This window comes from Rhinolophus sinicus, linkage group LG12, assembly GCF_036562045.2.
Source record: "Rhinolophus sinicus isolate RSC01 linkage group LG12, ASM3656204v1, whole genome shotgun sequence".
NCBI lineage: Eukaryota > Metazoa > Chordata > Mammalia > Chiroptera > Rhinolophidae > Rhinolophus > Rhinolophus sinicus.
The window spans coordinates 60,950,364-60,967,690 of NC_133761.1; the positions used below are offsets into that span (position 1 = coordinate 60,950,364).

The following is a 17,327-nucleotide window of genomic DNA, read 5'->3' on the forward strand; positions in this document are numbered from 1 at the left end:
CGTAGTCAATAAATATAGATGATGTAAATACAAAATCAACCCTTGATTATCTGTGCTTATACAGTGATAATATTAGTAAACTAAAATAATTTATATTTGGACTACACTGTATGCATTTTTTGAAAATAACAGCTTCTTTAATTATATGTTGCTTATGGCAATGTGAAAATTAGTTTCCAGTTTCTGAATGACTCTGTTCCAAAGATTGCTTAATGAAATCACAATGAAGGAAAAAGTGTGCTACGAATAAGCCGAAAAGTTTGTAATGTAACAGAGATGATTGAGAAAAAGACTATGATATTTCATATAAACCAATACTCTCAGGGACAAAGATGGGCTCATCAAGCTTTTAAGTATACATAACATTTACAAAATACATATTTCAAGCTCTTAAATAGCCAACTCTAACATGGATTTGAGGGGATTTTCCACCCAAAAATTACATGCGAGAAACAATGGAAAATAAGGACCTTAGTGAATGTTGACTAGGTATATAATTCAAATACAGATTTTATTTTTTAAAGGGGCATTGTTCTGAAAGTCACAGATTTGATCAATTGTGTGTTTTGTACCATTTTCTAATTTCTTTCTATGGTAATAAGACGCTATTATACCTTGTGATTTCTATCCTGTTACCGCAAACTTCTACATGTTAAATCATTACATTGTTTTGCATGGGTCAGTCCTGCCTGTCCGATGGGTTGGTGATTCCTTAAGGGTAAATACTGGGTACAGTCCGCAGTGCACGTCCCAGACTACATGGGGCCATGCTCTGTCCGTAGGAGGTGGGCAGCGCGGTGCCCCTATGCCAGTGGGCTGGGGTCGGCCACGTGGCCTCATCCACTCCTCTCTCCTGCAGCTGTCTGAAGGCAGAGCCACACAGCAGACGCTTCACGGCCTGCAGCCCTTCACGACGTACCTGGTTGGGGTGGAGGCCTGCACCTGCTTCAACTGCTGCAGGAAAGGGCCAATGGCAGAGCTCAGGACCCATCCTGCTCCACCCTCTGGACAGTCCTCTCCCCACATCCAGACGCTGGCCTCGAGGACAGCCTCCTTCCGGTGGAGCCCCCCGCTGTTCCCCAATGGTGTCATCCAAAGGTAACTGCCCAGCCAGAAGGACCGATGACCCAACGTGAGGCATACATGCAGCCACAGTGCGACCCAGCTCTGCCCTAGGAAGGCTTGCTCACCCGAACGGTGCCTTAAGCAATTAGACGCATAAATGGATTCGAGTGGTATTGTTCCCTGCAAAGTATTTTAAATCATAACATTGACTCATGATAGAGAGGAAAACCATACCATTGTCTTGAAATAAGAACGATGATTTGATGTGTTTGTATTCTTTGAAAGCCTGTCCTCTTCCCAGTGGGTCTCTGGAATTATTCATGCTAGAGCCTCAACTGGGACGTAAGAAAATTCTGTAGTCAAATCAGAATTTCCTTGATCTAATTAAAAATGTTGTGATAAACCACAGTTTGAAAGAACAAAGACATTATTGGACTAAAATAATCAGGAGGGAATAAGGTATTCTGTATTTTCCCAGAGGAGCACAGTTTTATCACTCTCCTTCCAAGCAGAAAGGTCTCTCCACCGACAGGGATGACCTGTGCCTGGGTGGACATCCCCGGCGTACACATGGGACTCTGACTATTTCTCTGCTTATACCTGCTGTACATTTCTAGCAGCACCAAATACAATGATCCTGGCAGCAGCTTTCCGCAAATGGGAAACAAAATGTATCCTCCCCAAATAGAAGCAGTTCTAAAAGAGAGGGAAACTAATCCCATTGCCCATTGTCTCTCTCTGTGCCTGTTCTCATCCTAGCTATGAGCTCCAACTGGACAGGGCTTGCCCTCTCCATGCAGACACTTCCTGTGCTTCCAGCCAGCCAGAGACATGGTACTCGGGGCCGGGGCCCAGAGCCAGCCTGGGGGGGCTGCAGCCTTACACCACCTACAGGCTGAGAGTGGTGGCCCACAACGAGGTGGGCAGCACGGCATCTGAGTGGATCAGCTTCACCACCCAACGGGAATGTGAGTAGAAGGGGCCACCACCGTCAACCAGAGAGCTTAAGAGAACAGCCAGGAGAGGCTTGTCATAAAAAGCAGGGAAAACCCAGTTTTGAAAAGGATTTGAGTGAATATTGAGTTTTGTTCACTGCTACTGAGATATCAATGAAGATGGCTACTGGGGGGGGGGGGTAATGCCTGTTGTACTTAATAATACAGAGATCGAGGATGGATTTAGGAAAGGTTTTCTTGTAGTAAAGGGGGTGCGGACCCAATTTAGAGGAATCGATTTGGAAGGAAGAAAATGGACAAGCATTTGAGGAGATTTTTTTTTTTAAAGAAGTTTGTGACTCCTTTTCTTTTTAAATTACGTGGCGTAATCTCTAGCATTTCCAGAAATCATTCAGACAGGGCACTGTCAGGAAAAGCAAAAGGGCAATTAACTAATTAATTGGGGCCTCTTTATAGTTCTATAAATAGCTTCAGATTTTATAAGGTATGCATGTCTGTTGTAAGAAACGGCAAATACAAAGAGTATTAAGAATAAAACAAGTACTTATCAGAACCAGCGACATAATTTGTGGGCCCAGTGGAAAGTGAGCATATGCGGCCCCTTGTTCCAAAACCATAAAGAATTTTGAGAGGGAGACAGCAGAGTGTCAGCTAAGTCTGGACCCTGCAAAGGTACACAGGTCACACACCTGTCAGGTCCATTGTTTATAATCCCACCACCCAGAGGCAACCGCTGCTGATATTTTGGCATAATTCATTCCTTTAATCCCTTCCTGTGCATAATTTTTATTACATGGCTGAGATCACACTATAACTAAAATTTCATAGTCTGCTTTTTATACTTGACACTGTTTTATTCACATTTCTTATGACATAGAGAAGAAAAAAAAAATCTTTAGCCACCAAGTTTAACAGCTGTATAATATACCTATGCATTGGATGGGCATTTCAGCTGTTTCTAATCTTTTCCTTTTATAAGTGCGGTGCAAATTTCTTTGTGAACAAATCTTAGTTTCAATGTCTGATTATCTTCTTAAAATTCGACATGGGGAATTCATTGCATCAACTATTTTAACATTTTAAGGCTTTGGATACTTATTGCAAATTTGCCTTCCAGAAACATTATATCTGATTCTGATCTCATCTTCAGTACTTGGCATTAGCATTTTTAAAAGTAAGAGTTAATGTGATCACATAAACACTCAGAAAAGATTATTTTGAGGATTATGTGTGATAAAGCAAATCCACTGCTAGGGGCATAGTAGCTGTTACCATTTTCTCAGTCTCCAAATCCATTATTCCTCATTATTTTGATTGTTTGATCACTCATTTCCTCTGGAAGATCTCCAAACTCTGCAAGGCAAATTAAGCTCCTAGCTTTCTATTTTTCTACTATTCCCAAGCCTTCTCTTTATTTGTACTGTCATGATGTAAAGAGAAGTGGAAATCTCTTGAATTAAGTGACAGAGGGAAACCACAGATAAATCCAACAGTATGTTCCACTGTGATATTAGACAAAATTTGTGTTGGAAAAAACAGGTGTTTAAATAGGGCTTGATAGCATTTGTTTTAGCATTTACAGAAAAAAAAATTTCTTGTGGCTTTATGAAAATGTCTCATTTTGAAAGGATCGAATTTGTCTTCATGGTTGAATCTTATAATCACAAAAGCATAATTATTCCTCATTATATTTCCTCACACCAGTGGCAGATAGATTTAATTTTTAAAGAAAAAAAAAGATATCCAATTTATTTCCACTACTCCTTTCTTTCCTTAAAAGCCAATTTCGTATATAGATGGGTCTTAATGCTGTTACAAACGTATTGATTATTTTGGAGGAAACGGAATGTCATAAAATAAATCTCTTCTGACTTGACAAGATGGTATGGGATTCCCGCATTTGTTTCTACAAAAAGTATTCATTTAAAAGATGAGCCTCGGTTAAGGATTCTTTTTCCTTTGTTTTAGAAAGGAGCTAAAATATGAAAAGAGAACATGTCTATGAAATGCTCACACGTTGCTTCTCTATCTAAGACACTACTTAGGAGACCTGAGCTTGATTATACACTGATGTTCTATGCTATTGATTGATTAGCCGAGGCAGTGAATTAATTATACTTGAACTGGTATTTGTAAGGCTTTCTTAACTACCTCAGAAAACAAACTAATGGTTCGAGAAAGAGGTTTAAAAATAAATGGGTGCCAAAAGGACATAATTCACCATCTAAACAGTTTGGTTTGGAGAAAAAAATACATTAACTTCATCTAGTCCTTGGTGCTTTGTAGCAATAAATATTGATCCGATATGAAGAATAGCTCTCTACTGTAGTTAATAGTGTTAAGGAGACCTTACCTGTTAAAAGAGGGAAAAAGCAACAAAAAAAGTGCTTCAGGGTTATGTTGGTGAGCAGAGCCATTGTATGTTAATAGTTTTATTTCATAAAACACCGCTGTTCATTGATTTTTCTTGCTTTTTGTTTTTTGAAAGCAGGTGCAGTATTGCTGAGAAAGCATTTCATATATGTATTTGATATTTATATATTTCATATTTATATATTTATATAAGCATTTCATATTTATATATTTATATAAATATATATTTTATATACATATATTATATATACATATATATATTTTTTTTTTAACACTGAGGGAAATATAAAGGATTCCAGCAATGCCCAAAATTTTGTTTTTGTTTATATTTAGAAAAGAGGGGTACACACACACACACACACACACACACACACACACACACACACACGCACACTCTCCGAGGTAACCGTTTCTATGGCGTGCGGCTTTCTCCCAACAGTACCTCAGTACCGAGCCCCGTTTTCGGTGGACAGCAATCTGTCCATGCTGTGTGTCAACTGGAGCGGCTCTTTTGCTCTGAACGGCCCGCTGAAGGAGTTCGTGCTCACCGACGGGGGCCAGCACGTGTACAGAGGCTTGGACACCACCCTCTACATCCCCAGGACAGCGGACAGAAGTGAGTTTCTGACCCCCATTCCCCAGCTTTATGAGGTGGTCAGTCTGAGCGCTGACCAGAAGAGGCTCCTCACTAAAACGTCTTCGTTTAAGTGACTGCTTCCTGTGGGAAAGGTACTGCTCAGAGTAAATACGATCTTCGTTCCTATTTGCTACCTGATGCATTGATGTTTCGATGCTGGATGGGGGGCGGCTGCTGCCTTCGGCTGACTTGACTGTCCCAAAGCAGGAGCGAGATAGAAGGGTGGACTGTGTTTACGAGAGAAATGGCACCCCCTGGGCAGTCAGTGTGTGTCCTAAAATCAGACACTTTTCGGGCCCTCGGAGGTTTTCTTCCTGCATCCGTGGCCTCCAAATGGAGCCCGAGCAGGTAGTAAGCAGGTGCTACTTGAGAGGACCTGAGTCCGGCTTTTCTTAACCAACCTGTTCCTGATGTAACAACCCTTTACCCTCTAAAACCAAATTCCGTCTCCCCACTTAATTCGGTGTCCTGCTTTGGTTTGCCTTGGTTCTCAATTGAAATGAGAAAAAGCGTTACAAGGTAGTAAGTGTTTTCTGTGCTCAGCGTGGCCAGAGGACCCAGTGCACATGAGGCCATTTGAGGCTATCTGGATTGAGACAATGAATTGATGGACAATTCTTTTTGTTCTTATTTTTTTTTTAATTTCTTTGAAAATACTTATTTTGACTATAGGTACAGGTGAACAGTGAGTTCCTGCATTGCATTTATAGTATTTGAAACTTATCAACAACATTTTTACAGCTCAGCTACACATTTTCGTGTTCAAAGTTCATGGTCGCCTGGGAAGCTGGTTGTGATGGGAAAATGGCCTGACAGTCGGCAATTTCTCACCTGGCCGGATTCTCACCATCTTTGGGGACTTCCCTCAGCTTCCTGGCTACTGGGATATTCTGACCCCTTGATTTCCAAGATCCCTTTTGAGCTCTCCTGCTTAGTAAGAAACTCTGGGTCACTTAGCGAAAGGTACACCTGCCGGTATTAAAGGAACAGGTTTAGGCTCGATGCAGAACAAGATACACTGTATGTATTATCCTTTCCTCCTCTGTTGGTTCTTTGTCTTTGCAATGGAAGCCCTAAGCGTCTTTAGTTCTTTTACATATATGTATATGTGTGTGTGATATATATGATGTTATGACACTAATTATAGCTATTTTTCTTGATAGTTTTAAAATGAAAAAGTGTGTATATGAGGTAAAACCGCACCATGTACCCTAGAATCCTGTTTTCAGACTTTTTCATTCTATGAGACCTTGCTCTTCTCAAAGTACGCCCGCCATTTGTAGGTGTTGGATGACCAAGTCACTTTACCTTTTGTCCAGCCTTCTTTCTCCAGGTCACCTGTACCACAGAGGAAGGCAGCGTCAGGACGCCTCTGGTTCAGTATGACTCCTCCACTGGACTTGGTAAACCTTGAACTTGTATTATGTTTAGGGTACCTGCTCATTTTCCTAAAGAACAGTTCATCCATTTACGTATACACACAAATACTTGTGCTGATATAGTAGCATAGACCATGTGGAAGGGATTGTGTTGAGTTTTGTCAGAAATTTTAAAAAGTCCTCATGGAACTTACATTAGGCTGGGGTTTGGATATACACTTAAAATGTCAAATTACTGAGTTGTGGTTTCAGAAAACCATGACCAAACTTCTGTCAAAGCACTATTCTATACAACTGTGTAGAAACTCAGAGAGAAGAGATCGGAGGGAGAGAGAAAATGACCTAATGCCAGATCCAGGGCCTAAAATGGTGAATTTGGGGGAGTTTCTGTCTTGTGTCCTCCGTAAAAGATTATGATTGGCTATTAATACAAGTAATTTAGCCGAAAGGACGAAACTGTAATTTCTTACAGAGTGTCTTTTAATTGATGTCCATATACTATCTTTGAATCTAACATATGTGATACTTCACAGTTTCAAAGGGTAAGTTAGAGTGGTCTTTTCCACGAGAACAGAATTGGGACTGACAGCCTGTTTTAAATCCCAGCAAGTAATGTTATATCAAATGTATATGCATATATAATTGGTTTTCTTTTCTTTTCTTTTTTTTAATAAACATGTCCAAAGGTTCAGACACACAGGTGAACATACATGTTGTTATCCAGGCTGTTTTCAATCTGTAAAAAATAGTAAACTATTCTATTTCTAGACTTTTCATGTCTGGTGCCTTGTAAAATTTCTTACAACACCTAACACAGTCGCTCCCACATAGTTTACCTCATTTGATTTAATAGCAGCTGTGGAATAGAGCAGACCTCATTTGATGTTCTTTTAGCAATGCCAGTGTCTTCAGGAGTGGACACGTGGAAGCCTGAGGGGCACATAAGCTCATTGCTGAGATGCAATCTTGAACGTGTTTTTTCTCTTGGTTCCTGGCCCCGTACTTTCTCTTTGGCCATGGTTCTCAAATTTAAGTGGGGATAAGACTCATCCCAGCGTGCTAGTTTATTTTGTCGTTTCCTTGTCCCCTGGAAGAGATTCAGAATTGGGAGGATGTAGGCACTGCTCTTACATAAGCCTGGCCCAATGGTTACGGGTCAGGGTCCAGGACCCCACATTGAGCAAGACCCACTGATGGGGGGAGTCCCTTCAAATGGAAGGAGACTCTGAAAAGGAAGGCTTTCCTTGAAGTGAGAAGAGCACCAAGGAGTACGCGGTGATTGGAAATTCCAAGCTGTATTGTCCCACTAATATTCAGGGTCAGTTTTAACTGTGGTAACTTTTTAAACATCCCTGTTCCCTAGCCTGAAGGCAGACATCAAGCAGGAAGGACAGGCAATCCTGCTTTCCCTCCTGCTGTGCTGAGGGATGTTTCCTTTCCCAGTGTCCCCTAGGCAGGCTGCCCTCCATTTCCATCCTCCAGAGCAAGGGGCCCACTGGGCCCCTTGGATCAGTTTCTGGAGTTTCACCCCCACGCCACACACACAGGAAACACAGTTCTTCTAGTGCGGAACAAAGGTTGTTGCTGTATTTTAATCAAAGAACACACATTGGTTCCTAATTAGGGGAATTGTGACCCACTGGGGCTTGGTCAGGGCTGTGATTCCAGCTCTTCATTTTAGAGATGGGGCAGCAGAGGCCAGCGAGACAAAGGGCCCCTTTTTAACCACAGAGCCATCAGAAGTAGAATTTGGGTTCATTCCCCTTGTCGCATATGTCCTCTCATGGAGTTTAGGTCTCAGTTGGTTTGTTACTTTCTCTCCCTCCCTGAAACGTTCTCACCACGATTCTGAATGCTTCCCCTTTGTCCTTCCCCTGAGAATGTGGGTGTGACAGCCAAGCAGGCTGAAAGGGGGACAGTGGCCCAATGAGTGAACCCGCCTCTGTAACTGTGTCTGGTTGTCCTGCCCCCTCTTAGCCGTGAGCTTGCACTTCAGGGAGCAGCTCTGAGGGCACAGCTGCATGCCAGCCTGCAGGGCGCCACCTGGATGGCAGGCTGCCGAGCTGCCCCAGCGAGGGGCTGGCCTGGAGATGCAGTCTGGGACCCTCTTGCTCAGGTCACATGATGCCACCGCCTCACCTTGTCCCTCGGTGGCCCCTGTGACCTGTCTGCCCAGGCTCATTCCAGCGCTCCTCACAGCCACACTCAGTCACTCTGTGACCCCCCTCTTCATCCTGTGAATCCTAGGGTGAGGGCTCGCTAAGCGTGAGCGTCTTGTGTTAGCCTCGTGTACAGACAGTCACATGGACTCGACTCTCAGAACCTGAACAGGATAAGTCCAGTGCTGAAGGGTTTCTTTGCAGAGGGAGCTCTACCAGGGCCCTGGAGCAAGGACTTACAGAGCTTCTGCTATGTGACATGACCAGGGGACAAGAACTATACAAAAGGCACTGCAGTAAGCGAGGCTCTTCACATCCCAGTGAAAATGGGGGTCTGATGTCTCAAACCCCCGTTTGCACAGAACTTCTCAGGGACAGGACTGTTACAGGAAGTGAGGGGACCCTGGCTCTTCAGAGCAGTGACGGTAGATGCATGGGGGTCTCTGCCGCAGTGTCAGTAAGGGCTGGCCCCTCACGAGAGCCCAAGAAAGGGCTCTGCTCCCAGGACACCCAGCTCTGAAGTAGGCGTTCCTCAAGGGGACTTCATAACTCTCTTTCCAGGTCCCTTCACCCCCGCTCCCACCGTCTTTTCCAGAAACATGCCAGGCAGCCATAATTTACCGTCCAGGTGTCCTGAGGGCTGTGAGCTGCTCCTTAAAACCATCCAGTACACTGTACCCTCTCCCCAGCCTGCACACACTTGCACACAAGCACCGTGGCACCACCTGCTTTAAACTCCTTTCCAGTTTCCTATGACAGTGCTGCCTTCCGAAGTAACGTCTCCCTTCCCTGTCCCTGGGTTTGCAGGCCTGGTGCTGACAACTCCTGGAGAAAAGAAGGGCTCTGGGAGCAAAAGCGTGGAGTTCTACAGCGAACTATGGTTCATAGTGTTAATGGCAGTTCTGGGCTTGATCTTGTTGGCGATTTTTCTGTCCCTGATCTTACAAAGGAAAATCCACAGAGAGCCGTATATCAGAGAGAGACCGCCCTTAGTACCTCTGCAGAAGAGGATGTCTCCATTGAGTGTCTACCCACCAGGGGAGACCCACATGGTATGTGTTTGCAGGCGGGCCCTGCTTCCCTATCATGGCCCTGGGACACTTGCTTTTATTCAGAGGGAACTGTTTCCTGAGCCACTGTAACAAGGGAGGGACTGGGTGACATGTATGTTGGACTAAACGTGAGGAGTGAGGGAGGTTAACTCCTGGACGCATCACATTCTTAACTCTGGCTGCACATTAGAATCACCTAGTGAGACAGGCCTGGTGTCTGGGCCTCCCCACCTCCTCGCCCCCCAAATGCATATGTTAAATCCTCAGATGTGATGGCCCCGTGGAGGTGGGGCCTGCAGGAGGGGATTAGATCATGAGGGCACCACCATCATAGACGGGATAGTGACCCTTATAAGAGGCCCCCAGAGAGCTCCCTTCTCCCTAACTTCATGGGAGGGTCCAGTGAGGAGCCCCCCATCTATGACGCGGGAAGCGGGGCCCCACCAGACAAGCTGCCAAGGATCTTGCAATCCCAACTTGCAGAACTTGAGAAATGCATTCCCGTGGTTTGTAAGGCACAGCTTATGGATGGTGTGTTTACAGCATCCGAATGAACTAAGACACCCGGCAAGCTGTTAAAACTCCCATTGCCTGGGCCTTAGCCCGGAAATTCTGATTTCCTTGGTCTTGGGTGGGGCCTGGGGATTCGCATTTTTTTCTTAACTCCAAAGTGAGTCGAATGTGTGACCACACATGCACCTTTCTGCCCTGTAGTTGTCAGTCGGGGGCTCAGTGGAGGAGAATTATGTAATGAAATCACCTGGGGGACGTAGAGGTTATGTCGCTGTGCAATGTGGGGAGATTAGTAATAAAAAGGGGATACAGAGAGGGACTCACGTACTAGCAGTGCTCGTTGTGTGTGCCCTGGACGACACCTGGGGTGGGTGGCTCCTCATTGCTCCAGGCCACCCACTCCCACGAGGTCAGGCAAAGGTCTGGGGGGCGAGGGTCGAACATGAGGTGGTGCAGGGGTCGCTGCACAGAGCGCTTGTTGAATGGGTGGGAAGTGACTAAATTCCACGGTACACTCTGCTGTGGGGCTGTGTCTAACTGGAACAGGAAAAGCTATGATTTCTGATTCCCACCAGGGACTGTCTGCTCCCCAAGTTGTGTGCTCACAGGGGTCTCTGCATGTGCCTGAGGCGTCCCTTTTCTCCAGTTTGCACAAAGATTCTATCAGGGGTGCCCAATGGTGGGGAGTTTTTTCCACCAGCAAGTGATTTCTCTGACACCAACTGGGTGTCCAACAATTCAACTCACTTCTGATGCTGTCTACACAGAGAGTGTCAAATCCCAAGGTTAAGGACCGGGTCCCACAAGACACCCCCCAATCCCGTCCCCTCCACCCATACACACACCCAACTTCAGATGCCAATTGTAAGTCCAGGATGTCACCTGGCCTCCTGACTGACCAGCTACAGTTGGAGGTTCCAATGACCCCCTCCTTGGGTCAGAGAAACATTTTACCCTCAGGATTGCAGGGTTATTATAAAAGTGCGAACCTCAGGACCAGCCAGATGGAAGAGACGCACAGGGCAGGGTATGGGGAAGGGGCAGGCAGCTCCTGTGCTCTCCTGGCATCCACTGTCCTGAATTTCTTCCCCGTGTTCAATCCAAATTGTCCTTTTCGGTTTTTACGGAAGCTTCCCTTTCATAGGCACGACTGATGAAATCATTGCCCACTGGTGATTGATTCAACCTCCAGCCAGGTCAGGGGGGTGGGACTAAAAGTTCCAACCTTCTAATCACACAGTCGGTTCTCCTGGCAGCCAGCCCTTGTCCATAGGTGATGCCCGCGTCACCGCGTGAACATAACAAGGGACACTTTTGCTGCTCTCATCACAGGAAATTTCAAGGGTTTTAGGAGCTCTGAGCCAGAAATGGGGACAAAGACCAAATGCATTTCTTATTGTAAGTCACAGTCTCACAGCAGCACCCAAAGATAAGCACGGAAGTTTGGTCAAACTGTTTACGTTTGAACAGTCTGTGAGTGCAGGGCAGCCGTGTCCACCTTCTAGACCGTTCTTTCTCCAGGACAGTGGTGAGCAGTGGTTAAGGCCCTGACAAAGCAGTCATGACCACATGGCAGGAGTTTTAGGGGCAGAAAAGGGCAGCTGTCCCTGAGGCTGGTGGTTTGTGGTCGGTGCAGGAAGTGGCTATGGGTCAGTGACGTGGTGGGGACATGTGTGTGTATACTTGTCAGGGCACACGTGTGTGTATACATGTCAGGACAGAGTTTACTGTGTGGGATGCTTACGCTATCACTGGAGAAACGCTAAGAATGCTTCAATATGCTCCGGGCACTGACTGTTACCTCCCCATCTGTTTTCAGTTTGACTCTGTGGCTGATGTCTGTGACGTGTCCAGCAATGTCACCCTGAAAAGTTACACCATGCACTTCGAGGTAGCTGAGTGCTGCGTGGCTGCATGACACTCTGCATGGTGTGTTGACCACAGTGAAAGCAGGGCCATTTCATCGACTGCACCGGCCAACTCAAGACCCTCCCTCTTCTGTCAGAGCAGCGAGATTTTTCTCATGGAGGGGGTTCTGGATCCCAACCTTAGAGAGTCTTTGTATTTCTGATGTAAGCATAGGGCCTGGTTTGTTGTGAAGGCTGGAATCCCATAAGGGGAAAGACAGGAATGAGAAAAGGAGGGAGGGGCCCATTTTCCTGCAGGAATCCAGGAATTTCTTAGTGCAGACTTAGCGGGAATGACCATTGCTAACTGGCTGCTCTGGGTAGCAGTGTTCTCCAGAGGCTCTGTGGGGACAGAGGGAGAGATTACTCTGTTACCCCATCCTCCAGCGCCCTCACCCCACCGCCCTCCAATGCAGCCAGCTCCCGTCTGCAGGAGACTCTCCAGGTGCAAAGAACACTGGCTGTGCGTGTAACATGACTGTTAGTTTACCATCTCTCCGTTCCCAAGAACCCAGGGCCATGTTCTTCCCAAGAAGCCAAGCCTGTGAGAGGCTGTGGAGACGGCATTCCCTTGGTTGACAGTGTGTGACACTCAATGTTCTGTTTCCCTGTCAAACCCGCTGTCTTTAGCCATCACTCACCAGCAGTGACTCTCTCTGCAGGGACTGGCCGACACCAAGATACCCCGGTCCGGGGCGCGCGTGAGTGTGAGGAGCAGCCGGAGCATATCTGTGCTTCGCATTCCAAGCCAGAGCCAGATCAGCCGGGCCTATTCCTCAGGTTCGCTCCACCGCAGCGTCAGCCAGCTCATGGACATTCAAGACAAGAAAGTCCTCATCGACGACTCCTTGTGGGAAACCATCATGGGCCACGACAGTGGACTGGTGAGTGGATGTCTTGTTCCAGAGCCTTTGCTAAACATCCAGTAGGCTATTGGTCAACGGGTGCCCCTCTGACCATCTACCCAAGCAGTTTGTGATGCTCTCTTTCCTAGGGTTGCTATGAAACGTGCTCGTTTCTTAGCACATAATGAATGCTCAAAAAATAAACTCATGAGCAAGTAAAGAGACACAGGCTCTACCTCATTAGGTTGGGCAGAAGGGGACTGGGGGCATGGGACTGGCCTGGAAGAGGGCATCAGGTACAAATACAGGCATGTGTTTTACTAAAACATAAAAATTAAAGTACAGCATCACCGTTTTCCTTCTGGTTCAGGGTTAGAGAAAAGGAGAGTCTTCCAATAGGCTCAATGGTTCCTTTCCAAGAAACTCAGAAAATCATGATAAATAAGGGCGTTACTGTTGATGAAGTTCATCTTTCATAATTTCAGTCCAGTACAAATAATTGACGCTGAAAGTTTACTTCATTATCTAGTATTGGCTGTGAGCTCCCAGAGGCTGAAATAGCTAGTTTTTTACCATCAAACTTCTTCATTATGCCGGCGGCCGGGACGTCTGCTGGAGAATCGCTCCTTTGAGGTAATTAGGTAAGAAGCAGAGGGCAGATAGAACTTAGCTCCTGTTTACTTTCTGAGGCAGGATTAGTCACCGCCATTTCTTTTTTTTTTTTTTTTTAATTTAATTTTATTAAATTTATTGGGGTGACAATTGTTAGTAAAATTACATAGATTTCAGGTGTACAATTCTGTATTACATCATCTATAAATCCCACTGTGTGTTCATCACCCAGAGTCAGTTCTCCTTCCATCACCATATATTCGATCCCCCTTACCCTCATCTCCCACCCCCCACCCCCCATCCCCTTTACCCTCTGGCAACCACTAAACTATTGTCTGTGTCTATGAGTTTCTGCTTCTCATTTGTTTGTCTAACCGCCATTTCTTTAAACCATCTGCTTCCATAGTCTCCCTCATTTCTCTCTCCACGTTCTGAAAAGTTGATGACTTCCATGCAGCCTTTCTTAATTAAGGGCAAGTTGTAAAGCAGGTTTCCTGGCTCCAGGTTCCAATCACGCGGTCTTTCTGACTTGTTCATATATAACGCGCGTCTTTACATCACACCCTCCCTGATGTCAATACAGTGATTGAATTCCATGATTCTATTTCAGATCTAAAGTTTCTGAACAGCAGGAATAGTTATAGGAGGTTGATACATAAGGAATTGTTAACTGATCAGATTAAAGATGCACGACGGCAGTTTCAGATGGTTCTGTGTAACACATGGAGGGCTTAAATGCGTGTCCTTACCCGAGGACACACAGCTTGGAAGATTTCGGGGAATCGGGATCTGAAACACATCGTCTGGTTGCAGATGCCCACTCTGCACAATCGTACAATACTGCCATGTTTGCTTCCTTTCAGCAGTATTAGTAATAAGTGGTGTTTAGAGCACTGCAGGGAATGTTTCTGAAGATGACAGTATGTGGCAAATTATCTGTTCGTCGTAACATGATAATCAGTATTACTAACTCTATTCAATAAATACAAATACAGTAAAAGTGTGGGACCTAAAGGATCGTGGTAACTTGCATTCTGGCTCTTCTGCCTACACTGTGGAGTCTTAGGTATAGTCTCCTCGCTTTATAGATGTGGAAACTGAGGCTTACAATGGTGAAGCTACGGCCCGCAGGACCACTCAGATGACACACATTTTGGGTTAGTTTCTAGCTCCTGTGATATGAACCTGTCCGTGAGGGCAGCTGAAGGCCAGGACACGCGCACACCACACATTACAGTGTTGAACGTAGGATATTAGCCTTAACAAAATCCTGAGTATGTTTTATATTAAACTGACTGACCACTAATGACTGGCCCACTTTTCAGTACGTGGATGAAGACCTGATGAATGCCATCAAGGGTTTCAGCTCCGTGACCGAGGAACACACCACATTTACCGACACCCACCTGTGAAGGACGGAAACCTACAAAATGTAAGGCTGCAATGCGCGCTCCACACCCCACTCCCACGGGGTTCTGACGGACACGTCCTAAATGCTCAAAGCCATCGCTTGCTATCCTGTAATCCTTTAACGGGATAATCCGGTATATTGGCCTTAACTGATAAATACTATGCGTAGTTATTACAATATTGACTAAATTGTTCCTCCCTGTTAGATAGAGGTCAAAGAAATGTTATCTTTCTGGTGGTCGGACATGAAGGGCCACATCTGTATGAAGACACTGGGCGGAAGCTGAACAAAGCATGGCATTTGCACCTGGCTGTATGGTGCTGAGGTCGTTGGTTAAATGAACAACTGGTGCTGATTTCCGGTTGGCCCAGAGTTGTTACACGTAAAAAGAAGTTACTAGTTTAAAAACTAAGCAATTCTTCTAATAATTACAATCCTTAGTGATAGCGAAATTATGCTATGTCTGCCATTTTCTCTCATTGACAGCGTTTGTTAGTTTTCATACGTACTAATTTCTCCCTCTCACTGCCCCCAGTTTTTTATTATGGGAAGAAGCAAAGAGGAGCAAACTCATGTGGGTACACTTTTAAAACAGGATAAGTGTTCCTTACATAACTGAAAACACAGTCTTAATCCGTTATATTGGACTTAACTGATAAATAAATAGATGCAAGAGAATTACTATGAAACCACTGGCAATATAGTAAACTTTAAAGAATTTATTTCAACTTTACTCATGTACATTTCTTGGAATGGTAATATATACATTTTTCACCAATAAATGCTTAATGCTTTAAATTTACAATTACCCTATTTGCAAACTTGGATATCATTCAAATTAAATGAAAAAAAAAAAGTACAAAATGTTTTACTCTCACAATTTAAAATATATTCAGAATTAACATTTTTACAGCAGCCGAAACCTTTGTAACCAAAAATTCAGCACTGCAGTCTCATAAGCTTAAAAGGACCACATTTTGATTTAATTATCTCAATTATTAACACTGGGAAAAAAAAAACGCAGTGGCTCCTAAAACCAGGCAGACTAACAAGTCCCTTCTGGGCACTCATAGCTTTGTCCTTCATTATTATTTTTATTTCATCTGTTCAAACACAGACAATTGCTCCAACTTTAAAGGAAGTTTAAATGGACTTAGGACATTTAATATTAGTGATGCTTGCTAAGATTTAAGAACTCCAACAATGACAATTAGAAAATGACCTACAATAAAATTACCCTAAGGGACAGACGGCTACACAGTGTCATGTGGTATTCAACATCAATAGTGTTTTTGAATTACATATTTTTTCACAAACATAGCACCTCATTAATTATCTGGTAAACACTTTGCAATCACAATAATGATCGAGAGAGGAAGTTCCAAAGAGAATTATGTGATTCACTTACGATAATACTGCAAGACAAGTCTCAGACAGAATCAAGATGAGGAAAGCAGTCTGACGGTTCCCACGCCCTAAGGGGGCCTCGTCTACATGGGTGCCACTTACCAGGTCGTACTACAGCTCCCAACTCCACGGAGCAGCTACGCATGGAAATGAACTCTTGCTTTACAAATTATCAAGGAAATGTACTTGTAAAACAAAACAGGTTTCAAAAGTTCAAAAGAGATATTTTATCTCCTTACCCCAGGTAATTCTGTTAAAAAGACTGTAAAGAAGGTCAGATTCTAATTTGGAAAGTGTCGGTGTAAAAGCTAATGCACTGAAATCCAGTCAAGTGTAGCTTCCATCTAAATTAAGTAAGTGACTTCATTTTGGCGAGTTTTCACAAGCTGTACTCTTGACCTGAAGACTCACTTTTTTTATGCCGTGGGGAAGGAGTGGTCTTTGTAGGGGAGGGGGACGCAGTACCGGGCGAGTCAGTCCCTCCATCGGGAGCACTTGGGGACGAGGCCAGACAGGGAACTTTCTTTCTTCCAAGGAGGCCCCCTCCTTCAAATCCTTTCTTCCTGAATTCCACTTTATTTTCATTTTCATCTTCTGATGCCCTTTTCTTGGATTCTAGAAAAGCTTCCGCTATTTTATGTGCTTCCAATCCACTCTCTGATTCTCTCAGGCTTTTTATTTCTGTTCCAGGAGACTTTCTCTCAGACACATTACACTCCCCTGTGGCCCGCTTTACTTCAGCTTGTATTGGACCCAAGTTACCATTTTCAGGCACAGCTCTTTCTACATTTCTGTTCAAATTAATAGTCTGGAAGTCCCTGTAGCTGTGAAAGCTCTCAGTCCGCCTTGCTCTCGCTAACAAAGGACTCTCTCTGTAGGGCCTCATGGAACCATAAGTAGCTGCTTCGTGGATGGTTTCATGGTGCTGGAGCTGCAGGCTGAAACAGTTTTTAAAAATTGCAATTCAGAGCTTTCTGGGATTTTTCAGAGAAACATCTCATTAATTAAACT

General features: G+C 44.6%; 2 protein-coding genes across 2 annotated transcripts in view; one reads left to right on the forward strand and one right to left on the reverse strand.

The window, feature by feature from the left end:
• USH2A (usherin) overlaps positions 1 to 17,327 on the forward strand; it is a 582,349-nt gene that overhangs the window by 546,560 nt on the left and 18,462 nt on the right. Inside the window, exons 65-71 of the mRNA XM_074316330.1 lie at positions 860 to 1,098; positions 1,825 to 2,033; positions 4,834 to 5,010; positions 6,351 to 6,434; positions 9,377 to 9,621; positions 12,704 to 12,925; positions 14,824 to 14,930. Coding sequence (XP_074172431.1) covers positions 860 to 1,098; positions 1,825 to 2,033; positions 4,834 to 5,010; positions 6,351 to 6,434; positions 9,377 to 9,621; positions 12,704 to 12,925; positions 14,824 to 14,910 — 1,263 coding nt within the window. The 3' untranslated portion in view covers positions 14,911 to 14,930. The remainder of the gene's footprint in view (positions 1 to 859; positions 1,099 to 1,824; positions 2,034 to 4,833; positions 5,011 to 6,350; positions 6,435 to 9,376; positions 9,622 to 12,703; positions 12,926 to 14,823; positions 14,931 to 17,327) is intronic.
• Positions 15,614 to 17,327, reverse strand: part of KCTD3 (potassium channel tetramerization domain containing 3) — a 32,290-nt gene continuing 30,576 nt past the window's right edge. The window contains exon 18 of the mRNA XM_074317035.1: positions 15,614 to 17,254. Coding sequence (XP_074173136.1) covers positions 16,696 to 17,254 — 559 coding nt within the window. The 3' untranslated portion in view covers positions 15,614 to 16,695. The remainder of the gene's footprint in view (positions 17,255 to 17,327) is intronic.